Consider the following 27,928-nt stretch of genomic DNA (forward strand, 5'->3'; position numbering starts at 1 on the left):
GGATTACAGGCTTGAGCCACCGCGCCCGGCCTGTTTTTTATTTTTTTGAGACAGAGTTTTGCTCTTGTTGCCTAGGCTGGAGTGCAGTGGTGCTATGTTGGCTCACCGCAACCTCCACCTCCCAGGTTCAAGTGATTCTCCTGCCTCAGCCTCCTGAATAGCTGGGATTACAGGCATGCACCACCACACCTGGCTAATTTTGTATTTTTACTAGAGACGGGGTTTCTCCGTGTTGGTCAGGCTGATCTCAAACTCCCGACCTCAGGTGATCTGCCCGCTTCGGCCTCTCAAAGTGCTGAGATTACAGGCGTGAGCCACTGCCCCCAGCAGTTACTCTTTCTTAACACACATGACTTAATGGCAATTGTTCTCTCTCACCAGATCCTGCAGCTCCACCAAAGAAACCGCCTCGCCCTGGAGCTCCCGGTCACCTGGGAAGCCTTGCCAGCCTCAGCAGCCCTGCTGACAGCTACAACGAGGGTGTCAAGGTGGGCATCTGAGCCTGTGCAGCACCTTCTGCTTGCAGGATTTGTGGTGTCCCCTAGTTTTCAGTTGACGGTGTTCATGTCATAGAATGGAGTTGGTGCTGAAAACAGAACAGTGCAGAGTGGAACTGCAGTGAGACCCAGTACTCAATTGGTCTGGTTCTGAACCCCTCTGAGAGTCAGGGAAAAGCTTTATGCAAATATTTTCTTTTCCATTTTCCTCTCAGTGTAACAGATTTTAGGAACTCAGTCAGATTCTGATTTTCTACATACATCTTCCTCTAATCAGACAGAATGTTTTCTTTAGGGTAAAGTGCCGAGATTGTTTCTGGTTTTAAAAATTAATTAAACCAGGATGCTTGGGGTAAGTGAGGACTTTCGTAGGCTCCAAGTTTGTAAGTGTGGCTTCATGGAAGACTTATTTATTTTCCATTTAGAGTTAGAATTGGATTTGTAAAAGCAGTGTATGCTGAGTAGAGCCATCCTCAAACCAAGGGGAGTGTTTGACTCACGCACAAACAACCATAAGCTTCTGAGTTTGGCAGTCAGAAGTCAGGTGCAGCCTGCCCCAAGGGGTGCCAGCTAGGGCTGTTGGTGCCTGTGACTCTCCTGGGTCCCCACCAGCCCTCACCGAGTGCTGGAGCCATTAGAGCAGCAGCCCTCCTCCCTGAGAGATCTGACGGAGGAGGCTCTTCTTTTCTAACCTGGGTCCTGTAAGGAGATGGGATCTTCTTACTTTCCACTTAAGATAACAAATTACCTCTCAAAACAGACCCTATTCCTCAATTCTTATATACCTTTTATTCACATTTTAATATCTCTAAAATTGGGATGGTGTTTTGGTTTAATTGGCAGGATTTTTTTTTTCTTTCTTAGTGGTTCATTAAAAAATGTTGCATCTTGGGCTGGGCACAGTGGCTCACGCCTGTAATCCCAGCATTTTGGGAGGCCAAGACAGGTGGCAGATCACGAGGTCAGGAGTTCGAGACCAGCCTGGCCAACATGGTGAAACCCCGTCTCTACTAAAAATACAAAAAAATTAGCTGGGTGTGGTGGCGCACGCCTGTAATCCCAGCTACTCAGGTGGCTGAGGCAGGAGAATCACTTGAACCCAGGAGGCGGAGGTTACAGTGAGCCGAGATCATGCCATTGCACTCCAGCCTGGGCGACAGAGCAAGACTCCGTCTCGAGGTTAAAAAAAAAAAAAAAAAAAAAAAGGCCGGGCGCGGTGGCTCAAGCCTGTAATCCCAGCACTTTGGGAGACCGAGACGGGCGGATCACGAGGTCAGGAGATCGAGACCATCCTGGCTGACACAGTGAAACCCCGTCTCTACTAAAAAATACAAAAAAACTAGCCGGGCGAGGTGGCGGGCGCCTGTAGTCCCAGCTACTCGGGAGGCTGAGGCAGGAGAATGGCGTGAACCCGGGAGGTGGAGCTTGCAGTGAGCCAAGATCACGCCACTGCACTCCAGCCTGGGCGGCAGAGCAAGACTCTGTCTTAAAAAAAAAAAAAAAAAAAAAAAAAAAAAAAATGCATCTTATAGTGGAAGACATCTTAAAATCTGAAAAATATCACATCAGGTTAAGATAAACTTTGCTTTACCAGTAACCACCGTTTATTGAATGGCTTCCCTTCACCAAGTTCTGTGGCAGTCCTTTTTCATGTATTATCAGTTCTCATGTCAACCTCACAGGATTGGTAGTGGTATCATTTCTCAAATGACCAAGGCTCACAGAGATTAAGCAGTTTGTTCAAGGTTACACAGCCTCCACATAGCTGAGCTGTGCTTGGCCGCAGGCTTGGCTGAGCACGTACTTGACTCAAAGGCACTGGCCTCCAAAGCTAAGCTTAGTTAGATGTGGATACATTGTTGTCTTCTCAGAGTCATCAGAAAGTTAGTCCAGGGTAAGAGAAAATGTCATCTCCAGGCCCAGAGTGATAGCCTGCAGCTTAGAGGGCACACGTTTGCCAGTGTTCATTGAGGAGGTGACCAGAGGGTGAATGGGCAGCCACTGGCACAAACTAGCCTGCTCTCTGTGGCCATAGTGAAAGTACCAGCTGGTCTAGGGATGCCTCTGCCCTTAGGGTTGGTGCTCAGAGTTCATGCCAGGGGCTTGTAAGTACCTGGGAATCAGGAACTTCCCCAGTTCACCAGGCCTCCAATCCCTAGGATGCCTCCTGACAGTTCTGTTAAAGACACACTGTCTTCTCCAGGGAAAACTGAGGAAGGACACACCCTTCCCAATATTGGCTTCTTTCAGTAAATTTCAAAAAAGGTGCCAGACATGATGGCAGACCCCTATAGTCCCAACTACTCGGGAGGCTGAGGAAGGAGGATCACTTCAGCCCAGGAGTTTGAATCTGGCATGCGCAGCATAGTGAGACCCTATCTCTTTAAAAAAAGAAAAGGGGACAAAATGAGATTAATGAATTACTTCTTATTTTCATAAGCCAAAAGAACAGACTTTCAAAATGGCTTGTATTACAATGAAAAACCAACTTTAGAGGTAGATCAGGTACCACCTTAGAATTCTGACATATGCTTATGTTTCATAGCTGGAATAACATAATGAATATAATTAGGAATACCCTTAATGTAGGGTATGAAGCAAATTGAAATCTTGAAAATAATGTGTACTTAAAATATATTAAGTAAAGATTTCCCCCCCCTCCCCCCCCACCGAGACAGAGTCTTGCTTTGTCACCCAGGCTAGAGTGCAGTGGTGCAATCTCGGCTCACTGCAAGCTCCACCTCCCAGGTTCACGCCATTCTCCTGCCTCAGCCTCCCAAGTAGCTGGGACTACAGGCACCCACCACCACGCCCGGCTAATTTTTTTTTTTTTTTTTTTTTTTGTATTTTTAGTAGAGACAGGGTTTCACCGTGTTAGCCAGGATGGTCTCGATCTCCTGACCTTGTGATCTGCCCGCCTCGGCCTCCCAAAGTGCTGGGATTACAGGCGTGAGCCACCGCACCCGGCCTAAGTAGATTTTTAAACAATATGAAATATACACCTGTTTCTTCATTGTCTGCTTGGTAGAGGTCATTGAATCCATCCTAAAAGAACAGTCATGGTAGTGCATGCACACTGGCCAGGCTGGGCCTGATATCTTTAAATGCAGCCCCAAGTCAGGAATCTTTATGATAGCGTTATGGCTAGATGATGAAGTGGATCTCACGGATATTGGGGGGCTGGGCTCAGGAATTGAGACTGCTTTAGTTTCTCCTGAATCTCTGAGAATTCAGATGGGCAGTTTTCAGTAATTAAAACCATATGTCCTCCTCCTCCTTTCTTTTTGAAGAGCCCTCATTCTGTTGATCTTGCACTGCTGCTGGATTGTTCCTCGGGCTTTGCATGTTCCCTGCATTTGTTTTGTAACTGAGCATGGTGCATGGCAGACCTCTCTGTGCAGTGTGCTGGGGCAGTGAGCAGGTGGCACAGTAGCCACACCCTGGCAACAGTGAGTGAGAGCTGGTGGGCAGGCTTGGAAACTAGCTCCTTTTTGTTCTGCTCATGTGTTTTTATGGGGGATTTGTCTGATGCCTTTATTAATATTGTTTTTCTTTTTTCCCTTTCTCTGATAAATTCCTTTAACTTTTCCTCACCTTCCGTTCGACAATAGCCATGGAGGGTAAGCACATTGTGTCTTTGTGTGTCTGTCCAGCTCTCTCTATCACACCTGGCTCTGCATGTAACTTTGGACTGGAAAGCAGGAAGCCCAAGTAGGAGGGCACTTCGGCCTGGTTTGTCACCTCTCATGACTGACAGATGCCAAAAGCAGTGTTTATATATGCTAAAGAATGAGACATGCACATCTTTGCAGTAAATGAATTATTCTTGTGCTTTTCTATCTCATACCCAGACTTTGGAACAACCAAGAATTAATCTGTTCCAGATTACTTGGGCAAAAGCACCCAAGGGTTTAGAAATGGGAACTTATATTTAGACTGAGCACTGGCAGCAGGTTCATGATTGAACTATATATGCTACAAGTTAGTCTTCTTTAAAAAGTGTATATATATACCATTTTATTCCTGCTATAATTCTAACCAGTTGGAATTTTTAAATACTGCTGAGGATTTCCCAAAGGCCCTCATGTTATTCCACCATCAGTGCTCAAGTTATCTCAGTAACATTTCTTGATGTCTCTTCTGTGCCCAGGCCCTAGGTGGACATTGTTACATCTTTGGCCTCATCTTTCCTCATCACAATTGCCCGGGTGAGAGAGCTGAGGCTTTATAAGCGTAGGCCCAGGTGCTTTCCAGCAGTCAGCACAGAGCTGGCTGAAACCAGGGTCTCTGACAGGGAGGCTCCTAGTGACACTACTACTGCTTTGACTTCAGTCATGACCTGCAAACAGATGCTATCCCCTTAAAGTGCATTCATGTGTCAGCTTTTTATAATTGTAGAAAGAACATGTTTCCTTTAGGCAGCTGAGGGCAGCTAAGCTGAGCCATACCGTTTTCACTGCAGAATTCAAACTAAGTGGAAATCCTTACAGTCTTCATGTAGAATATTTAACTCTTTAGCCAAATAAGTAATTTTGTCTAAAATTCAGTAAATCCTCAGATGGATTATTATCTTGTGGTAAATGATTTTGGGGTGAGGGGACGTTGAATCACGTCTCTGAAAGAATCTGGGGTTTTTAGTATAATATATATGATTCCATCTCATTTCCTTTAACTGAGCTCAAAGTTAGAAAAAAATATTGCCTAATTTATCACTTGGAGGAATTACTTTACTGTCATTCTCAATCTGAACTATATCCCGTACACACAAGAAAATCAATGACCTTCTGCAATCTGTTTTCATCTCTTGTAAAGACCCTCTCTAGCTTGATTGTGGTGATCTCACGCCATCTGCTGGAGAGCAGAAAAATGACTGGCTTCTGTGTTGTCAGCTTCAGCCCCAGGAAATCAGCCCCCCTCCTACTGCCAACCTGGACCGGTCAAATGATAAGGTGTACGAGAATGTGACGGGCCTGGTGAAAGCTGTCATCGAGATGTCCAGTAAAATCCAGCCAGCCCCACCAGAGGAGTATGTCCCTATGGTGAAGGTAAAACACAGTCACATTGTGTACTGGCAAAAATGTTCTTGTTTCCTGGAAGCTGTGGTGCCAGCTGATAGATGTCTCTAGGGACCCCCACCCCACCAAAGTCAGAACGGATGCTTTAGAAGGTCTTCACGGAGGCTCCACACAGAGACAATGTCAGTGAGAACCGCAGTTATTCTGGAATGCTGTTCCTATCTTATTTTCGTCTGTCAGTATACACTAGGATGGGAGTGTCTTGAAGCAGTACACTCTTTTAATAATTATCGCTCATACATAAAGTCTGCAGTGAAAGAGAAAGCTGCAAAAGTATGCTTACAGTATGATGCCATTTATGTAAACTTGAAAAACATGCAAAATAATCCTGTGTAAGACTTATGGAGATGTGGTTACGTTGTTAGAATGAAAGACAAGTAGAGGAATGATCATTATCAAATTCAGATCCCACACCTCTAAGGAGGAGCCAACTGAAGAAAGGTACATTGGGAGGATTTATCTGTGTTCTTCTTCTTAAGCTGAGGGTTGGGTATGTGGGTGTTCATTGAATTTTCTTTTAAAAAGAGTAAAAATAAATAAAAATACCATGCCAGTAAACTAATGTTTTCCAAATTGTGTTCAATGGAGTGGGATCCTAGGAGACAGTGACAGGTGTTCTGTGAAAAAGACTGGGTGCAGTGGCTCATGCCCTTAATCCCAGCGCTTTGGGAGGCCAAGGCAGGCAGATCACTTGAGGTCAGGAGTTCAAGACCAGCCTGGCCAACATGGTGAAACCCCATCTTTTAAAAAAAAAAAAAAAAGGACAGTGGGTTCAAGGAAGGTCAGCAATGGCTCCTATTAAGGAGTACAGACTGGCATGTTGGGTGCACAGAGGTGTGTCCTCCAGTTCAGAGAGTGTGGTCAAACTTTGCTGTAAGCCAGTATTTCTGAAACATACTCGAACATACTTTTTTTTCATTGTAGTAAAATACACATAACATAAACTACCATCTTAACCATTTTTAAGTGTACATTTCAGAGGCATTAGGTACATTCACAATGTTGTGCCACCCTCAGCACCATCCACTTCTATAACCCTTTCCTTGCAAAACCAAAACTCTGTACACTTGAAAGAACACTCCTCTTTTCCCTCCCCCAGCCCCTGGCAACCGCCATCCTCCTTTCTGTCTCAATGAATTGACTACCCTAGGCACCGCTTGTAAGTGGAATCATACTGTCTTTGTCTTTTTGTGACTGATTTATTTCACTCAGCGTAGTATCTCAGAGTTCTTCCGTGTTGTAGCATGTGTCAGAATTTTCTTCCTTTTTAAGGCAGAGTAATACTCCACTGTGTGTTCACGCCACATGTGGTTTGTTTACTCAGCCTCACAGGGTACTGGGGTTGCTTCCACCTTTCAGTTGCCATGAAGAGTGCTGCTGTGAACATGGATGTTCAGATATCTTTTTGAGACCCTGCTTTCACTTCTTTTGAGTGTATACTCAGAATTGCTGGATCACTGATAATTCTATTTGTAATTTTTTGAGGAGCCACCATTCTGTTTTTCACAGCAGCTGCACCATCTTACATTCCCACCAACAGTGCACAAGGGTTCCAGTTTCTCCATATTCTCACCAAAACTTGTTATTTTCTGGAAGGTTATTTTGAAGCTTGGGGTTTTGTGTGTGTGTTTTAAAAACTAATTGTCATCCTAATGGATGTGAAGTGTATTTAAGTGTGGCTTTGATTTGCATACAGGTCTTGAACATCTGTTTGCTTTTTGAGCATTTGTGTATCTTTTTCGGAAAAATGTCAAGTTTTTTCTTTTTTTGGCCTGTTTTTTAAATCATACTGTATTTTGCTGTTGAGTTATAGAATCCTACAATTGTTGTTTTTGGGTTTTTTGTTTTGTTTGAGATGGAGTCTCATTCTGTCACCCAGGCTTCCAGGCTGGAGTGCAGTGGCACGATCTCGGTTCACTGCAACCCCTGCCTCCGAGGTTCAAGCGATTCTCCTGCCTCAGCCTCCTGAGTAGCTGGGACTACAGGCATGTGCCACCACACCTGGCTTATTTTTATATTTTTAGTAGAGACGGGATTTCACCCCGTTGGCCAAGCTGGTCTCAAACTCCAGACCTCAGGTGATCTGCCTGCCTTGGCCTCCCAAAGTGCTGGGATTACAGGCATGAGCCACTGTGCCTGGCCGCTACAACTGTTTTTTAGTATACCTATTAGCAATCTTTGCAACAGCTTCTTATAAACCATCAATATGGAAAAAGCTGCTTGAAAGTTGTAATGTTTCATGGAAAGCACAGTTAATCCATTCTGGTTCATTTTTCTGAAGTGTATCACATAATAGTTTTAACCAAAGTTCTTAAGGATGAACTTGCATGAACCCACAGCCAAGTTTAAACAACTCAGCAGTAGATGAAACCATTCAGAATTTTGTACATTTTAAGATTTTATATGGTGATTTTATAGACACTACTTTTTTAACCATATTCCTTCAGCCAAATGACATTGTTTTTGTATGTTGATCCAATTATAAGTAACTGTCATTTTCTTGCTGGTTTTATTCATATTACATGTAATTTGATGTCTTAGTCATTATATTATTTGATCCCCATAAGGATGACGGTAATAAAAATTTGGAGTTTAAAATTTTTTGTTTTAAATCATAGTTAGACTGTTTTTGCTACAACTCGGAAGTGGCAGGGAGCAGTGTTTCTGCCCAGTGTACATAATAGATGAAGCCTGAGATTCAGAATGGGGTCCAAAGCAAGGCTGCCCCCTTGCATCCGGGGCAGTAGTGTCATCTCTTGCCAGCCTCATGAAGTGTTTGAATGTACCTGGGTGAGAACACATTCAGTGAACACACTTGGGGAAAGGTGTTACTATTTATCCTAACCTGTGTTGGCAGGGTTGGCATGTTGGAGCCAGGAGGGTGGTATAATCTGCTTGGAAGCAGTAGATGAGAAAAAAAAATCCTGCTTTCCACCCTCAGCATCTGTGTGACTTTTCTCACATGAACTTCTGTTCTTCAACCCGCTCGTTAGGGTATTAGAGCAATGAATAGTCAGATCTAAATCTTTTGGGAGAAAAAGGAGCTTCATAACTTACAAGATAGGGCTTAGCACTGAGAAAAAGAAATACAGAAATTTGCCTTGAAACTTGTGGAAAGCAAATTAAAATATATATAACTGAAAGGCATAAAAATCCTTTGTGTGTGTTCTAATATTGGTTGTGATTCTTGCCTGTTAGGAAGTCGGCTTGGCCCTGAGGACGTTATTGGCCACTGTGGATGAGACCATTCCCCTCCTACCAGCCAGCACCCACCGAGAGGTAGGGCACAATCTTTCCCTTGCAGCCCTCTGTGACAGCACTGGGTAGGGACACATTCAGGGATGTCTGTGGTGCTGAAGGCAGCTCCTCAGTCTGTGGCCGACAGAGACATCGACTGCCCTACAAGCGATGACCTTTCCTCTAACACTGGCCCCAGCCAGGACTGGGCTGTTCATTCTAGGGCATAGGGGTGGTGTGGAGCAGTGGCCGCTCAAGTTCCAGATTCTGGGTCTTCCTGCTGCTAGTCCACTGCAGAGCCACTGTGCGCGGTCCTCACCCGAGATACAAGTGGCTCTGAGCAGTGGACGAGGAAGGCACATGGGAAACTGCTGCTGGTGCCGTGAACCTCAGAGGTAGAGGAATGCTGATATGAATGGGGCGGGTATTGTGCATGGTCTGCCTCCTCGAATTCTCCGTAAAAATAGTTGAGCTTGCAAATGATCCTGGTTTTCCATTTCAAGTAGTAATATAAAAAATTTATTTTAGGCCAGGCATGGTAGCTCACGGCTGTAATCCCAGCACTTTGGAAGGCCAAGGCAGGAGGATGGCTTGAGGCCTGGATTTCAAGACAACATAGTGAGACCCTATCTCTACCAAAAAATTAATAAATAAAATTATTGTCTTAAAAAATTCCAGGCCAGGCTCAGTGGCTCACGCCTATAATCTCAGCACTTTGGGAGGCTGAGGCAGGCAGATCACGAAGTCAAGAGATCGAGACCATTCTGGCCAACATGATGAAACTCCATCTCTACTAAAAATACAAAAGGTAGCTGGGCATGGTGGCACACGCCTGTAGTCCCAGCTACTCTGGAGGCTGAGACAGGAGAATCACTTGAACCCGGGAGGCAGAGGTTGCAGTGAGCCACGATCGTGCCACTGCACTCCAGCCTGGCAACAGAGTGAGATTCCATCTGACAAAAAAAAAAAAAATCCTTTTAAATTAATAAATGTCTTTAAGAAGCTTCTTAAGGCCTGAGTGTGGTGGCTCACCCCTATAATCCCAACACTTTGGGTGGCCAAGACGAGGATGGCTGAAAGCCAGTTTATGACCAGCCTGGGCAACAAAGTGAGACTGTCTCTACAAAAAATTTTTTAAAATTAGCTCTGTGCAGTAACCACTCAGGAGGCTGAAGCGGGATGATCGCTTGAGCCCAGGAGTTTCAGACTGCAGTGAGCTAGGATCAAGCCATCATACTCCATCCAGGGTGACAGAATAAAACCCTGTCTCAAAAAGAAAATGTTTTAAGGAATAAAAGTTGATCCAAAATACCGTAGCCCAGCAACAATTATCATTTTTGCTACCTTTTGGCAATTTTGTTTCAATTATATGACTAACAAATGAAAGGAAGCACCTGCATTTGTTGTAGTGTCTTTGAGCCTAGGATGTACACTCTGTGGTTGGGATTGACAAACGCAGGTGGGATGCATCCCCACTACAGAGTCCAGGATCTGCAGGCTTCAGCCTTGCTCCCTGCTGACTCCAGCTGCCTGTTGTTCTCGTTTCTAGGGCAGCATAGGCAGTCCTTCAGCACAGCACACACTTTTTGTTTTTCCTTTTTATTTTGAAACCATTTCAGATTTATAAGAAAGTTAAAAGATTAATACAGAGAATTCCCAACTTTCCTTTTAGTTTCACAGCCTTTTAACGTGTCAGCACATTGTCATCCCTGCTCCATTGTCTGTGTGTGTACACACATCACTTCCTGCTGTCCAGCAGCTTGAGAATGGCTGTGTATCTAATGCCCTCTTCCCCTTTAAGATTTCCATTTATATTTGTCATAACAACGCCATTGTCCTACATAACCACCACACAATCACCACATTCTGGAACTTTAACATGATGCAATGCACTGTGCCACTCTGCAGGGCATGTTCCAGGGTCGTCGGTTGTCTCTGTAGCACTTTCCCCTCACCTGCGAGAGCCAGGCCAGGATCACATTTGGCTCGTGTTGCTTTCTTCATCAGCCTATCATCTGAAATGGCTCCTCAGCCTTTTTTTTTTTATCTTTCATGACATTGACATTTTTGACAAATATAGGCTCAGTTATTTTATAGAGTATTCTTAAAGTTGGATTGAGGGATATTCTGTAAACATTTGTTTCTTCCTAGTGAGATTGAGGTTTTGCATCTCCAATCAGGAATACAACATAAATAATGCTGAATTCTTCTCAACATCATACCCAGAGACATACGATGTCCAGGGGATGTTCCAGTTGACGAACTGGACATAGACTTCTGAAGGACGGTTGGACACAACTCCTGTTGGTGATTCCTTTGTAAATGGCATCGATTTATATGCATAAACCCTTTAACATGTTTCTGAAAAGGCCTCTGACTGGTGCCTTCACATCCCAACCAAGTGGTGTTCTCTGTCTTACCTGCTTCACCGGGCCTCTGGCTTTCCATGACAAGCCTCAATTTTGCCCCAAAGCGGAGAAGTTCCATATACCAGAGGCAAGAAAATGGTGTCCTACCAAGTGGATGTTTTAGCAGGACTATTTGTCAACACCTACTCTAGTTGATAAAGTCAAAAGTAATCTTTCCATCTCCCGTGATTCCAATACACAGATTGCTCTCCTGTATACATTATTTTTTTAATTATTAATTTTTTTTTAGACAGGGTCTCACTCTGTCACCCAGGTTGTAATGCAATGACTCCATCACAGCTCACTATAACCTCCAACTCCTGAGCTCAAGTGATCTTCCTGCCTCAGCCTCCCAAGTAGCTGGGATTACAGTTGTATACCACCACGCCCAGCTGATTCTTTATTTTTTTGTAGAAACAGAGTGTTACTGTGTTGCCCAAGCTGATCTCAAATTCCTGCTTCAAGCTATCCTCCTACCTCAGCCTCCCAAAGTGCTGGTGTTACAGGCGTGAGCCACCACACCTGGCCTTAAATTATTTTTGAAAAGAAGAGGAACCTGTCTTTGATCCTGCATCTGCCTTTCTGTGTCCTCATGCCTCCTCCTGTCCCCATTGTATTTCCTGAAAGAGCAGCCCATCCCTAATGGGGCCAGCTCCTCACGTGGCAGCTGCACTCAGCGCCCGCTCAGAGCATTCCAGTGCTCCAGCTGTTTGGAAATCTCTCTGCTGTAACGGCCCTTCAAGGTCTCCTAATTGCCAGAGCCCCTGCTTTCCCCTCAGTCCTAACTCCCCCTTGAGACTCCCTGCTCTGGCCCAGAGCTTCCTTACTTCTCTCCTGCTAAGACCTCTGCTCAGGCTTTTGTTCCCTGCCACCCTTGAGTGTGATCATCTCCCAAAGTGCTACCGCTTGTTTTATTAAAAAATACTTTTTCACTTTGGTAGTTCTTCTCATTCTCATAGATTAAAATATTTGATGTCTCCCAAATCTGTGTTGATTTTGTGGAACCCCTCCCTGAGCTTTGATCTCCAACTGTCTGCCATTGGCAAGGATGGTCTGCTTTCGTTGTTTGCTTCACAGTCAAGTGACAACACCATGCTTTTGCACATCTGCTCCCAGCAGTTCCCCATCCCCTACACACATGCAAGTGACCACACACCTTCCATCTCTCATCAGGTCTCAGGTTGGTCCCTTCACCCGCACATCCATCACCTCTCCTCCGAAGATGGCCCCTTAGATGGTTTATCTGCCTCTTGTCTCTTCCCCTTCCCTTCCATTCAGCCTCCACATTGCTGCCAAGAGCCATCTTTCTAGAATCTCTCTCTAGATTTTGTCATTCTCCTTCCTAAAAATCTCTTACCCTCTTGCCAAGTCCTGCCAAATAAAGATCAACTTGGTGTGGCTTTCACAGTTGAAGCCAGCCTGCTTTTACAGTATAGGCCAAATTCAGACAAATTCTCTCTGTGAAGTCTTTCTGACCCTCTCTGATACAGAATGCGTTGCTTCTTATCTGCGTGCTTTTCTACTATGTGATTTATTCCAGTGTTTTATAGGGTCCTGTGTATGCTTTTCCCACTCTAGACTGCAAGTAAAAACAGGTCTTCCTTCTTGTGACCACAACACCAAGTGTCTTGTACATAATAGGTGCTCCATAATTGATAAAAGAGCAAATGGATAAATCACCATTGGTTGAAGAAACAGATAAGAAGGATCATTAGACTTTCCCATGCAAAGCATTCTAACCCTGTAGGACAGCATTGTGTGTGTGTGTGTGTGTGTGTGTGTATGCATGTGCACATAACGGTTTGGCTCTGTCACCCAGGCTGGAGTGCAATGGCACCATCTTGGCTCACTGCAACCTCCGTCTTCCAGGCTCAAGCCGTCCTCCCATCTCAGCCTCTTGAGTAGCTGGGAATACAGGTGCACACCACCATACTCAGCTAACTTTTTGTATGTTTTTGTAGAGATGGGGTGTCACCATGTTGCCCAGGCTGGCCTCAAACTTTTGAGCTCAAGCCATCTGCCCACCTCAGCCGCCCAAAGTGCTGAGATTTTATAGGAGTGAGCCACTGTGCCCTGCCACCATCCTTAAACCATTTTTTGTATAGCCAAGGAACGTCTTGAGATAGAGTTGGCATAGTAGAAAGCACAAGACCGGAAGTCAGGACAGAGGGTTTTATGCTGGCTTGGAGACTAACGAGCTGTGTGGCCTTCAGCACATCTTTCTGTATCTCAGTTGTCCACTCTCTGATGTCAGAGTGTTTGGAATAGATGATCTCTGAGGTTCTGTCAGATTCTGTGGTTCTATTATGAAACAAAAGCCCGGCCAGTCATTGAGATTAATAAAGTCTAAACAGTGAGCACAAATGGAGACTAAGTTAGTCATGGTGTCAGGGAAGGCTTTGAATGGAAGGAACAAGATGCTGGATCTGCATGTGTGAATGGGCATGCACACACAGGCACACTATAATAGCTGAATTTCTAAAGTAAGTAAAAAATTTTTTAAAATGCATAAATGTAGTGTGGGAAGTTAAAATAAGAAAAAAAAAATTTAAAGATTGATTTTTACGTCCTATTGCTTCTAAGAAAGATTTATTTGCAGGAAATAAAGTTTTCTTCTCATGGAGGCACTGAAAGAAAGGCTCATAAAAATTCCCTGAAAAGTTCATTGGTGCGGGGCTCGGTGGCATGTGCCTGTGTTCCCAGTTAATGGAAAGGCTGAGGCAGGAAGATTGCTTGAGCCCAGGAGTTTGAGGCAAGCTTGGACAACATAGTAAGAACATCTCTCTAAAAAAGAAAAAAAAGATCACTGGAAACAGTTCTCCTGAACTATCTCTTGTCTTTCAGATTGAGATGGCACAGAAACTATTGAACTCTGACCTGGGTGAGCTCATCAACAAGATGAAACTGGCCCAGCAGTATGTCATGACCAGTCTCCAGCAAGAGTACAAAAAGCAAATGCTGACTGCTGCTCACGCCCTGGCTGTGGATGCCAAAAACTTACTCGATGTCATTGACCAAGCAAGACTGAAAATGCTTGGGCAGACGAGACCACACTGAGCCTCCCCTGGGAGCACGTCTTGCTACCCTCTTTTGAAGATGTTCTCTAGCCTTCCACCAGCAGCGAGGAATTAACCCTCTGTCCTCAGTCGCCAGCACTTAACAGCTCCAACTTTTTTGAATGACCATCTGGTTGAAAATCTTTCTCATATAAGTTTAGTCACACTTTGATTTGGGTTCATTTTTTGTTTTGTTTTTTTTCAATCATGATATTCAGAAATGTCCAGGATCCAAAATGTGGCATTTTTCTAGGAATGAAAATTGTACATGAGCTTTTAAGCATCATGAAGAACAGTTTATGTTCACATTAAGATACGTTCTAATGGGGATGGCCAGGGGGTGACATCTTAATTCCTAAACTACCTTAGCTGCATAGTGGAAGAGGAGAGCATGAAGCAAAGAATTCCGGGAAACCCAAGAGGCTGAGAATTCTTTTGTCTACCATAGAATTATTATCCAGACTGGAATTTTTGTTTGTTAGAACACCCTTCAGTTGCAATATGCTAATCCCACTTTACAAAGAAAGAATATAAAAGCTATATTTTGAAGACTTGAGTTATTTCAGAAAAAACTACAGCCCTTTTTGTCTTACCTGCCTTTTACTTTCGTGTGGATATGTGAAGCATTGGGTCGGGAACTAGCTGTAGAACACAACTAAAAACTCTTGTCTTTTTTCACAGAATAATGTGCCAGTTTTTTGTAGCAATGTTATTTCTCTTGGAAGCAGAAATGCTTTGTACCAGAGCACCTCCAAACTGCATTGAGGAGAAGTTCCAGAACCATCCCCTTTTTCCATTTTTATATAATTTATAAAGAAAGATTAAAGCCATGTTGACTATTTTACAGCCACTGGAGTTAACTAACCCTTCCTTGTATCTGTCTTCCCAGGAGAGAATGAAGCAAAACAGGAATTTGGTTTTCTTTTGATGTCCAGTTACACCATCCATTCTGTTAATTTTGAAAAAAATATACCCTCCCTTTAGTTTGTTGGGGGATATAAATTATTCTCAGGAAGAATATAATGAACTGTACAGTTACTTTGACCTATTAAAAAGGTGTTACCAGTAAAGTCTTGTTGTAATATCCTTTCTTTTGGTTCTGTTTCTTCAGATGGCTTTATTTTCAGGTGACTAGTCAGATAACATACAAGAGAGCTCCCAATAATTATCAGGAAGCCTCTCACTAATTAGTTTCCCCTTTTTTTTTTGTTTAATATTCTAAACAAGTCAAAGATGTTACCACAGAAGGGTAGCCTGGCATAAGTTAACCTTTTCATTCCATTGTCACCTATTAAATGCAGAGCTCAGGATGGAAGTAGCAATGGTCTTCAATGAAAGAACCTTCTCCTTTGCAGGGTCTCAGTATTCCATAACTCGGACTCAAAGCATAATTCACTTGTCAAGGAAATTGTTAGCATCTCCCAGGCCCACCCTAGTCTTGCTAGAATCTCCGTGAGCCACAGAGCAGGGAGCAAATAGAACTGGGATCTCCAGTACTAGGGACTCAGAGACTCCAAAGGGAGGGATTTGAGAGAATTTTGTCCGGGTAAATACTCTTGGGTGCAAAAGCAGCTTCATCTTTGGATCTGTGACAGTTACTTCATCTGAAGCAAATGTCAAGGGAATGTCATCCTTGTGAGTTTTTTCTAATTTTTGGCATTCTTGGATCTCTTACATTTCCATTTCCTCATGTTTAAAGTGGTGATTATGAGAGTGAGCTAAGTCCAGTGTAAATGGTAAAGTGCTCTACATACCTTGTCAGGGACATCGATGTTTGACCTGTCCAGTCTACTCTCAGAGGTTTAGGAGCATCTGTGGCCTTCACCCACTAGAAACCAGTAGCACTCCCACCAAGCCGTGACAACCAAACTGTCCGCAGACATTGCCAAAGGTTCCCAGGGGAAGGAGGGACAGAACCACTCCAAGTTGAGAACCACTGTTTCAGATAAGAGTTTACCTGCAGTTAATACATTAATACATTTTGCCTCATGGTCTCACTTAGGAACACCTAGAATTGTCGGTAAGTTTCACATCTTCCTATAAACCAAAGAAAATTTTGGTTTTTAGAGCAGGTGGAGAGATCAACATCTCTCCACATCTCTCAACATCAGCGCATGGGCCAGAGGTCAGAGGTCAAGCACAGCCACCAGAGTTGAGCAGAGGCAGTTCACATCCTGTGAACTTAGTGGCCTGAAGGGCTATCAGGACCATGAGGTGACTTCCATTACAAAACAAAATGGAGAATTTCAAATATAAAAACCCAGAGAAAAGTTCATTTGAAAGTGAAAGTGTTCAAATTACTCAGCTTCAGTATACTACCTCAATAACAGCTGCCTAATGAGACAAACCATACATGGCAGCACCTGAAAACCTGTCCAAGTTAGCTGGGAGAAGTGTTCACAATCTCATCATTTTTCTCCTATTTTTTTATTTTACATTATTAATAAGTAGATAGAGAAAAGGGTGCATAAATGTAGAGCTTACTGAACTTTTCCCAAACGAGTGCCCTCTTGTAACTACACGCAGGGTCAGAGAATAGTAACATCACCCCGGAGGTCCTGGCTCCCTCCCGCACTGCTCCCCTAGAAGGGCAATTACCACCCTGCTTTGCTTTTATCAACTTGAGTAGGATTTAACTTGCATACAATAAGAGCCATTGAATAAACAGCTCAATTTTTTTCAAATGTATACGTCCAGTTAGTGACAAGTACGAGGAAGATGAGAAAGAGCCAGCACTTGGGAAGTGCCCTCATGCCTCTGGAGGGCAGGTCCCTATTTCTTCTTTGTAACCTCTGGTCTGGTCTCCATCGCTAGAAATGGCTTCTTACACTTCAGATTGCTTCTAGAGCTACACCATATATACTCTAATTTCTGGCTGCTTTCACTACGAGTGATGTTTTTGCATATCCATGTTGTGTGTATCTGAAGTTCATTCTTTTTTATTTCTGATAATACTCTATGGTAAGAATATATTGCTGCCTATTTCCCTGTTCACCTGTTGATAACTCAGACTCAAAGCATAATTGACTTGTCAAGGAAATTGTTATAGCATCTCCCAGGCCCACCCTAGGCTTGCTAGAATCTCCGTGAGCCACCTGTTGATGAAGGGGACATTTGGGTGGTTTTCAGTTTCTGGCTATTAGAAATAAAACTGGGGACAGTGTTTCCATTCCTCCTGGGCAAGTAAACTATGAAGGAAAGTTCTGGAACATCGGTAAGTGTATGCTTAACTTTATTAAAAACTGCCAAACTGGTTCAGTGACTTTATACCATATTCATGGATGGACATTCCAGTTGCTCCACATTGTCACCAACGCTTGGTAGTGTCAGTTGTTTTTATCCTCCATATCTGATGAAGTTGAGTGGTTTTTTCCCCCCTGTACTTAACCATTTATGTTTTTGTGAAGCATCTGCTCAGATACTTTGCGTTTTTAAGAAAACTGGACTGTTCGTCATGTTGCTGTGGAGTAATGGGTGTTCCTTATACACTCTGGATACCGGTCTTTGGTCAAATACTTGTTTTCTAGGTATTTTCTCTCATCCTGGGGCTTGACTATTCATTTTCTTAACTGTACCTCCCTGTATTTTTATCTGAAAAATTGGCAGAGGGGTTGTTATGATTGGGATTTCATTGAGTTTATAGATTAGTTTGGGGAGTATAGATGTATTAGAAATTGAGTCTTCAGAAACATGAACTTCTTTTTTAAAAAGAAGATCTTGGCCAGTCGCAGTGGCTCACGCCTATAATCCCAGTACTTTGGGAGGCCAAGGCGGGCAGATCACCTGAGGTCAGGTCAGGAGTTTGAGACCAGCCTGGCCAACATAGTGAAACCCCATCTCTACTAAAAATACAAAAATTAACTGGGTGTGGTGGCATATGCCTGTAGTCCCAGCTAGTCAGGAGACTGAGGCAGGAGAATCACTTGAACCCAGGAGGCGGAGGTTGCAATGAGCCAAGATCAGGCCACTGCACTCCAGCCTGGGTGACAGAGCAAGACTCCATCTCAAAAGTAGTAATAATAAATAAGATCTTTAGCCAGGTGTGGTGGTGTGCACCTGTAGTCCCAGCTACTCTGGAGACTGAAGTGGGAGGATCACTTGAGCCCAGGTGGTTGAGGCTCCAGTGAGCTGTGCTCACCACTGCACTCCAGCCTGGGTGACAGAGTGAGATGCTGTCTCTTTAAAAAAGTAAAATAAAAAATACTACTTGTTTTGGCAGCACATATACTAAAATTGGAACTATACAGAGATGATTAGCTTTAAAAAAATTTTTAAAGCCTGGGTGTGGTGACTCACGCCTGTAATGTCAGCACTTTGGGAGGCCAAGGCAGGTGGATCACCTGAGGTCCCCACTTATCCTGTGCCTCTTTCTGTGCCACTGCTGGAATGCAGTCAGCTTGCACAATGGTAAGGATCTGTTGGCAAGGGTTATAGATTTTACATGTTTACTTAAATCTGCTTTGAATTGTAAGTTAGGGACATCTTTAAGTTAGGGACATCTTTAACAGTAACTTTTGCCCCTGCCTGTGACCAGGGATTACACACTACAGCTACTATGCACCAAGAATTCAATACTAGTTCAGGCCAGGCACAGTGGCTACACGTGTAATCCCAACACCTTGGGAGACCGAGATGGGCAAATCACCTGAGATCGGGAGCTCAAGAACAGCCTGACCAACATGGTGAAACCCCGTCTCTACTAAAAATACAAAAATTAGCCAGGCAGGGTGGCAGGTGCCTGTAGTCCCAGCTACTCGGGAGGCTGAGGCAGGAGAATCGCTTGAACCTGACAGGTGGAGGTGGCAGTAAGAAAAGATCATGCCACTGCACTCCAGCCTGGGCAACAGAGCGAGACTCTGCCTCAAAAAAAAAAAAAAAAAAAAAAAAAAAAAAAAAACCCAGGTGTGATGGTGTGTGCCTGTGGCCCCAGCTATGTGGGAGGCTGCAGTGGGAGGATCACTTGAGCCCCAGGGGTGGAGGCTGCAGTGAGCCATGATTGTGCCATTGCACTTCAGCCTAGGTGACAGAGCAAGACCCTGTCTCAAAACAAAAAACAACCACGGTTTATTATATACAGGGTCATACAGTACAGCTAACGATGCACTACAGATTGTACACCAGCTAACTGCACCAGAGTTTGAGTATTACAGTTTATTATATACTGGGGTTATACATTGCAACTGACTAGGTACCATGGGTTGCGCACTACAAAGTAGGAGTCAAAGGGTGGAGACTGTTCTAGCCTATTAAGGTCAAAGTTCCAGAACAAAATGAGACGCTGTAGGTAATGCCTGAGGCCTGGAAGGAAGTGTGGATTTGGCCATAGTAGGAGTGGAGATGGGCTGAGGTTGAGATGAGAAGAGTCGGGCAGGTTGTGGGAAGACCCATGCTTGGTGTTTTTGTGGTCCACTGAAGTATACAGGACGCTGTCAGCAGCAGCCTCTAGTTCAACTCATACCACCTGAGTGATACGAGGCTTATCCCTGGTTCACAGGTGAAGAAACAGTTACACAGTAATCTGACAGCCACGTGGTTAGTAGGTGCCAGAACTGGGTTGGAAGCTGGGTCTGCCTCACGTTTAGGACTGTAACAACCACTAGGCTAAATGCCTCTCCCAAATTCTCCCCAGGGATGAAGACCGCACAAATTACATTTTGAAATTATCTGATACCTGACAATATCAGAATTGTCATATTTGTTTGGATTTCCCATCCACACAACCCAGTAAAATCAAAGCTCAATGCCAAAGTAAAAAGGCATTGGTGATGTACCCCAAAGGTCTTTCGTCCAGAAGGTCTAACCCTTTGCAGATGACTGGACACGCTGGAATGATGAGCCCAGAGGGCTCTGATCTCCACCTAAAGTGACACATCCTTTGTCCTTTAGTTGTCCCTCATGTTCTCTCTCAATGACAACAGCTAACACTGAGTTCACATGTGCCAGGCACTGTCCTCAGTTCTCACAGTGACCCTCTAAGGCAGGAGGGCTTAATCTCTTCACTTGGAAATGGGGGTTTGGGAGTTTAAATTCTTAGGTCACCTTGGCGCTGGAACCCAGCCCCTAGGTGTCCTGGCTTTCAGGCTTTTACCAGGTTTAGCAATGACCAGGTGTAGCAGTAATGAGGAGGGCTGTGTGTTGTTTAAAACTTTTGAATCATGCCTGGCTTTAATTTGTTATCTTTCTGCAAACAAACAGACTGGGCATAGTGGCTGACACCTGTAATCCCAGCTACTCGAGAGGCTGAGGCAGGAGGATCACTTCAGGCCAGGAGTTTGAGACCAGCCTGGACAACATAGCAAGACCTTGTTCCTACTAAAAACTAAAAAATTGGCCGAGCACCATGGCTCATGCCTGTAATCCCAGCACTTTGGGAGGCTGGGGCAGGCAGATCACGAGATCAGGAGTTTGAGACCGGTCAGTATGGTGAAACCTCATCTCTACTAAAAATACAAAAATTAGCTGGGTGTGGTGGTGCGTGCCTGTAGTCCCAGCTACTCGGGAGGCTGAAGCAGGGAAATCGCTTGAACCCGGGAGGCAGAGGTTGCAGTCAGCCAAGATTGTGCCACTGCACTCCAGCGTGAGCGACAGAACAAGACTCCATCTGAAAAAAAAAAAAAACTAAAAAATTAAGTGGGCATGGTGGTGCATGTCTGTAGTCCCAGTTACTCAGGAGGCTGAGGCAGGAGGATTGCTTGAGCCCAGGAGTTCAGGTTTACAGTGAGCTATGATCACCCACTGCACTCCAGCCTGGGTGACAGAACAAGACCCTGTCTCTTTAAAAATAATATTTGAAATGTAACTGGAGTGTTATCTCGGACTATCATTTTCAAGATCTACTGGATAAAACCCAGATAAAGCTTCTGTCCAACATCATATTGGGTGGGCACTGATTAATGAAGTAATTAAAACTGATTTTATTAAATCATTTTAATATGCCGTATTAAAATGCTGTAACTTTGGTCAATCCTCATCTTATTTCATCTTATCAAATGCTTCATATTTTCTACTCCTAACAGCAAAAAGTAAAAATGATATGTGAGCTTCCAGAGTGATTGTGGTGTATATATATATGTGTGTGTGTATGTTTATCTATACACACACACAAACATATATACACTTTTTCTTTAAAAAACAAACAGTGAGGCCCTCCTTTGCAGAGTGATTGTTTTTTAAGCAGTGTGTGACTTGGTTTCTTTACATTCATAAGAAAATCTGGTCATGATATTTAACAGCATGGATGGAGTTACTTCTGATTTTTATATTTGATTTTCATTTAATAAATCCCCAAAGCCAAAAAAAATCATTATACATGTTCACACACATTTACCAAATGAATTTCATGCTTTCTAGCATACTCCTTACTTCGTAACTTACTACTCTAAGCACACATTATATTGTATTATTATAAATTATGTTAAAGTGGATACAGTATGATTTATTTTCTTGCTCTTGTAACATGGTAAAATAGATACATTAATTATATATCATTTTAATCTTTACTTGACTGCATTTAGCAATCTGTCTTACAAATACATTTTGTATTTCTCCGTGGCTTCTATAATAATCCTGGAAATGTGTATTAGCACATTTATTTGAATTGAAAAATGAAGTCACGTAACAGAAAGTGAGTCTATCTGGCTTTCTTGTTTGACAAGGGGGACGGGCTCTGCAAATCAGATATCAGATGCCATATTTTTCCATAAATTGAATAAGCTAAATCTACAGTTATAACTTTGACAAAAATGTATTAATATTTAAAGAATATAACTTTTACTTAAAAAACATTTTATTGCAACTGGGCAAGGTGGCTCAACCCTGTAATCCCAGCACTTTGGGAGGCTGAGGCGGGCAGATCACCTGAGGTCAGGAGTTCAAGACCAGCCTGGCCAACATGGCGAAATCCTGTCTCTAATAAAAATACGAAAGTTAGCCGGGTGTGGTGGCGGGCGCCTGTAGTCCCAGCTACTCCAAAGGCTGAGGCAGGAGAATTGCTTGAACCCGGGAGGTGGAGGGCAGTGAGCGGAGATTGTACCACTGCACTCCAGCCTAGAGCAAAAAACAAAAAAAACAAAAACATTTTGACCAGGCGCGGTGGCTCACACCTGTAATCCCAGCACTTCGGGAGGCCGAGGCGGGTGGATCACAAGGTTAGGAGTTCAACATCAGCCTAGCCAAGATGGTGAAACCTTGTCTCTACTAAAAATACAAATATTAGCCAGGTGTGCGGTGACAGGCGCCTGTAATCCCAGCTAGTCGAGAGGCTGAGGCAAGAGAATCACTTGAACCCAGGGTCGGGGTGGAAGGTGCAGTGAGCCAAGATCATGGCACTACACTCCAGCCTGGGTGACAGAGTGAGACTCTGTTTCAAAAAATACATATATTTATTGGCAAAGACATAAATGATTTAACAATATTTTTATGTTCCTCACACCTTACTGAATATATTAGGTTAAACTTGATCCTTTTAAATTAATATTAGATATCAGCCTCAGAAAATTCTTTTTGTTTTCATTGAGGTAAATGTACATACAGTGAAATGCACAGTTTAATGAATTTTGACAAATGCATACACCTGTGTAACCATCACTCAAATTGAGACACAGAACATTCTCATGGAGAGTTCCCAGCCCATAGGCAAACACCGTTCTGATTTCCAACAACATAGATTAGTTTTTGCCTGTTCTTGAATTCACATCAATTGAACATACAGTGTGTGCTTTTTTGTGTCTGGATTCATTCACTTAACACAATGTTTTTGGGATGCATCCATGTGGTGTTTTTTGTTTTTGAGACAGAGTCTCACTCTGTAGCCGAGGCTGGAGTATAGTGGCGCAATCTCAGCTCACTGCAACCTCTGCCTCTTGGGTTCAAGTGATTCTCCTGCCTCATCCTCCCGAGTAGCTGGGATTACAGGTGCCTGCCACTGCACCTGGCTATTTTGGGGGAGTTTTAGAGACAGGGTTTCATCATGTTGGCCAGGCTGGTCTTGAACTCCTGACCTTGTGATCCACCCGCCTCAGCCTCCCAAAGTGCTGGGATTACAGGCATGAAACCACGCCTGGCGTATAATTTTATTTTTAATTGCCGAATAATATTCTATCGTGTACATATACTACAGTTGGTTTACTATTCTCCTATTGATAGACATCTGATTGTTTCCAGTTCGGAGCTTAATGAATAAAGTGGCTGTAAACATTTGTGTACAAGTCTTTTTGGGTAGGTATGTTTTTATTTCTTTTTTTTTTTTTTTTTTTTTTTTTTTTTTTTTTGAGACAGGGTCTCACCCTGTCACCCAGGCTAGAGTGCGATGGCATGATCCGAGCTCACTGCAGCTAGGCATCCTCTTGTCTCAGCCCATAAAATGTCGGGATTACAGGGATGACCCACTACAACTGGCCAACTGTTTGCTTTTGTGAAGGTCTGTTCAAATTTTTTGCCTATTTTTAAAAACTATTTATTTATTGAGATAGGGTCTCAGTCTGTTGCCCAGGCTGGAGTGCAGTGGCTCAGTCATGGCTCACTGCAGCCTCCACTTCCTGGGCTCAGGTGATCCTCCCACCTCAGCCTCCCCAGTAGCTGGGACTGCAGGCATGCACCACCACATCCGGCTAATTTTTGTATTTTTTGTAGAGATGCAGTTTTGCCATGTCACCCAGGCTGTTACCCATTTGTAAAAAATTGTTTTATTTATATATTTATTTTACAGTGAGTCTCACTGTGTTGTCCAGGCTGGTCTTGAACTGTTGATCTCAAACAATCCTCTTTCTTCAGCCTTCCAAGTAGCTGGGATTATAGGCGTGAACCACTCCACGTGGCCTTTTGCTGGTTTTTAAAAATCAAGTTGTTTATTATTGATTTGTAGTCATTCTTTATGTATTCTGGATATAAGTCCTTTGTCAGCTATATGTATTGCAAATATTCACTCTCAGTCCATGGCTTGTCTTTTTATTTTCTTAACAGTATATTTTGATGAGCAATAGTTCTTAATTTGAATGAAGTTCAAATTAACACTTTTGCAACTACTTAGTGCTTTTTGCATCTTCTCTAAGACATCTTTGCCTGCCCCAAGGTTGCACGATATTTACCATATTTTCCTCTAAAAGCTATCTCACTGCAGCTTAGACCTCCCAAGCCCAAGCGATCCTCCTACCTCAGCTTCCCAAGTAACTGGGACTTTCTTTTCCCCTTTTTTTTTTCTTCTTGAGACAGGGTCTCACTCTGTCACCCAGGCTGGAGTGCAGTCGCATAATCAGAGCTCACTGCAGCCATGAACTACTAGGATCTAGGTGTATGCCACCAAGCCCATCTAATTTATATATTTTTTATAGAGACGGGGTTTCGCCACGTTGCCAGGCTGGTCTTGAACTCCTGGGCTCAAGCAGTCCTCCTGCCTGGGCCTCCCAAAGTGCTGGGATTACAGGCATAAGCCACTGTGCCCCACCATATTAGTTTTATATTCAGGTCTATGATTTGTCTTGAATTAGTGTGAGGGATGTGAGGTGGATGTTGAAGTTCATTATTTTCCATATGGAAATCCAATTATTCCAGCACCATTTGTTGAAAGAAATATTTCTCCAATGTCTTGCCTTGGTACCTTGGTCAAAAACCTATTGGCCATTTATGTGTGGATTTATTTTTAAACTTGCTATTCTGTTCCACTGTTCTCATCTGTTCTTAGGTCTATACCACATTGTCTTGATTACTGTAGCTTTATAACGACTCTTGAAATCAAGTGTAGTCAGTCTTTAAATTGGCTATTGCAAGTCATCCAATTTTGTTCTTTATCTCCAAGATACTTTATTTTTGGCTCTTCTAACTCACTTGCAGTTATATTTACATTTTGGCACCAATTTGTCAACTTCCATGTTTTAAAAGGCCCCTTGGGATTTTGACTCAGTTAGCTTTCACTGTGTAACAGCACATGTTCACCTCGAGACACCTCTGTGCATTAGCTGGCGGTTGGCTGATGCAGCTGCATGTGGCTGGGAGGCTCTGCCTCCAGATGGACCTGGCTTCACATTCCCTTGGTGACCAGGCTGAGGAAGATGCAGGGAGGAAGGTTTCTCTAGGCCACCTGGCTGGGACCAACCCCGCAGCCAGACGGGGCAACTGCATGCAAGCCTCTCAGGGCAGGACTGCTGACATCCTGTCCACCGCTGGTAGTCACATGGTTGAGCTCAGCGCCACTGAGCTGAGGAATCAACTGTGAAGGCAAGGGAGCGATGACTTTTGGACAGTAATCTCATCTATCACACCTTTCTGCAGACACCCAGACTCAATTTGGGTCACAAAAGATCCTTTTTTTTTTTCTTTTTTTTTCTTTTTTGAGACAGAGTCTTGCTCCGTCGCCCAGGCTGGAGTGCAGTGGCCGGATCTCAGCTCACTGCAAGCTCCGCCTCCCAGGTTTACACCATTCTCCTGCCTCAGCCTCCCGAGTAGCTGGGACTACAGGCGCCCGCCACCTCGCCCAGCTAATTTTTTGTGTTTTCGGTAGAGATGGGGTTTCACCGTGTTAGCCGGGTTTGTCTCGAACTCCTGACCTCAGGTGATCCACCCGCCTCGGCCTCCCAAAGTGCTGGGATTACAGGCGTGAGCCACCGCGCCCGGCCACAAAAGATCCTTTTGAAAGCCAGGTGACTTCAGTTGTAGCTTCCATCACCCTGAGGCAGGACGACTGAGTGGCCAGCTGTGGGTCCTCACCCAGGACTGTCGGTAGGAGAGCACCGTGTGAGTTCTGGAGGATAGCCTGGGAGGAGTCAGAGCACTGAGTCACTGTAACAGAATTTCCTTCCATTCTCACCCATGCTTCCTGGGACGGCAGCTGTAAGCACTGACATTCACAAACATGGGGGATGGAAAAGAATTGTTGAAGAGCCCTGAGTCCAGCAATGGGCCACCCGGTTCTTCCTGAACCTGGGAATGAGAAAAAGAAAGGTTCACTATTTTCCTTAAGAGATTATTTCCAACAAAAATGTATACCTAATGAGTGACACTTTCATGACTAAGAATTATTATTCAAACTTTGTAATACATTTGTGTTTGATTAGTTGTGTGCTGACAATTGTAATAAGTAAACCCAGAAGAATTTTTTCTAACACTTGGTCTCACAGGAAATAAAAACGTAAGATTTCAATTTATATATACTTTTTGTTGTAGACAAGTATATAGCATAATCAATAAGATTTTCAAACATAAAAGAATTTCCTTAGGATAAAAACATGTGGAAGAATTACAATGGAAAATGGGTTCTGTGAGGAAAAGAGCAATGTGAAATATTAAAGAAGAGGTGGCTCAGGCACAGTCCTCCGTGCCCTCAGAGTCAACCAACTGTGGATGGAAAATGTAGTCCGGCCTATGATGGTTATCTCTGTACTGAAGGTGTACACACATTTTTCTTGTCATTATTCTCTAAACAATACAGTATAATTATTTACTACATGGCATTTCACATTGTGTTAGGTATTAGAAGTAATCTAGGCCGGGCACGGTGGCTCACGCCTATAATCCTAGCACTTTGGGAGGCTGAGGTGGGCGGATCACGAGGTCAAGAGCTTAAGACCACCCTGGCCAACATGGTGAAACTCCATCTCTACTAAAAATACAAAAATTAGCCAAGCATGGTGGCGGCCACCTGTAATCCCAGCTACTCGGGAGGCTGAGGCAGGAGAATTGCTTGAACCCGGGAGGCCGAGGTTGCAGTGAGCCAAGATCGCACCACTGCACTCCAGACTGACAATAGAGCGGGACTCCGTCTCAAACAAACAAACAAAAAGTAATCTAGAGATGATTTAAAGTACGTGGGAGGATGTAGGCTATATGCAAATACTGCACCATTTTACATCAGGGACTTGAGCTGTGCATTTCGGTATCCACTGGGGGTCCTGGAACCGATGCCCCACAAATACAGAGGGACAACTACACTGTTTTGACTGGATTATATAAGATATCAAATCGATATGGTATTTTTCTTTTCCATCTGGTTACATTTTTAAAAGTGATATGACAGTTTTATTTTTAAGTGTCAATATTTACAATGTTCCAGAAGTTGTATTCTTTGTAACTATTTAAACGTACATAATATTTTAGGTGTCAACTTAATATGTAAGGGGGGTAAAAAAACATTTAAAATGACATTTGGGGGTATGTAAACAAAACTGAAGACTGCCGATGCCGAGTGCATTCAGTGTACGGTGGAGTCAGAAGAAACCCAGAGATTGGCTACAGACTCCCTGGTGTGATCGTGCCACTGTACATGCTGGGACTAAGCTGCTGGGTTCCAGCTTGGCTGTGGGATCCCTCTGCCTCAGTTTATCATCAGAGGATGAGGGTAAGTGTTCCGAGGCTTGAATGAGTAAACACTCATGCAGCGCCTCGAACAGGTACTTGGGCCAGAGAAGCGCCCTGTGCCAGTGTCTGCCTTTTGATGGAAATGCATCTCTTAGGAGGCAGTGCAGGAGCCCATGGGCTGTTAGGTCATCTTCCCATGGACCCGTGCCGAGTTCTGCTTCTTCAAGAAACACAGAACAAGACTCTTCCCTTCTCTATATGTGAGCCCAATAAGAGTATATTAGTCCACTTTGGGCTGCTATAACAAAATACCATAGACTGGGCAGCTTATGACCAACAGAAATGTATTTCTCATAGTTCTGGAGTCT

General features: G+C 43.7%; 1 protein-coding gene across 26 annotated transcripts in view; it reads left to right on the forward strand.

Annotated features, from left to right (window-relative positions):
- PTK2 (protein tyrosine kinase 2) overlaps nt 1–15,343 on the forward strand; it is a 356,647-nt gene extending 341,304 nt beyond the window's left edge. For 25 of the 26 annotated variants that reach the window (XM_050801647.1, XM_050801656.1, XM_050801658.1 and 22 more), the window contains 4 exons: nt 382–488; nt 5,387–5,542; nt 8,771–8,851; nt 14,062–15,343. In XM_050801647.1, the coding sequence (XP_050657604.1) occupies nt 382–488; nt 5,387–5,542; nt 8,771–8,851; nt 14,062–14,274 (557 nt within the window). In that variant the 3' untranslated portion in view covers nt 14,275–15,343. Of the gene's footprint in view, nt 1–381; nt 489–5,386; nt 5,543–8,770; nt 8,852–14,061 lie in introns of those variants that run through there. The other variant, XM_050801657.1, reaches the window with a different exon arrangement.
- The last annotated feature ends 12,585 nt before the right edge of the window (nt 15,344–27,928 follow it).

Source organism: Macaca thibetana, chromosome 8, assembly GCF_024542745.1.
Source record: "Macaca thibetana thibetana isolate TM-01 chromosome 8, ASM2454274v1, whole genome shotgun sequence".
Classification (NCBI taxonomy): Eukaryota; Metazoa; Chordata; class Mammalia; order Primates; family Cercopithecidae; genus Macaca; species Macaca thibetana.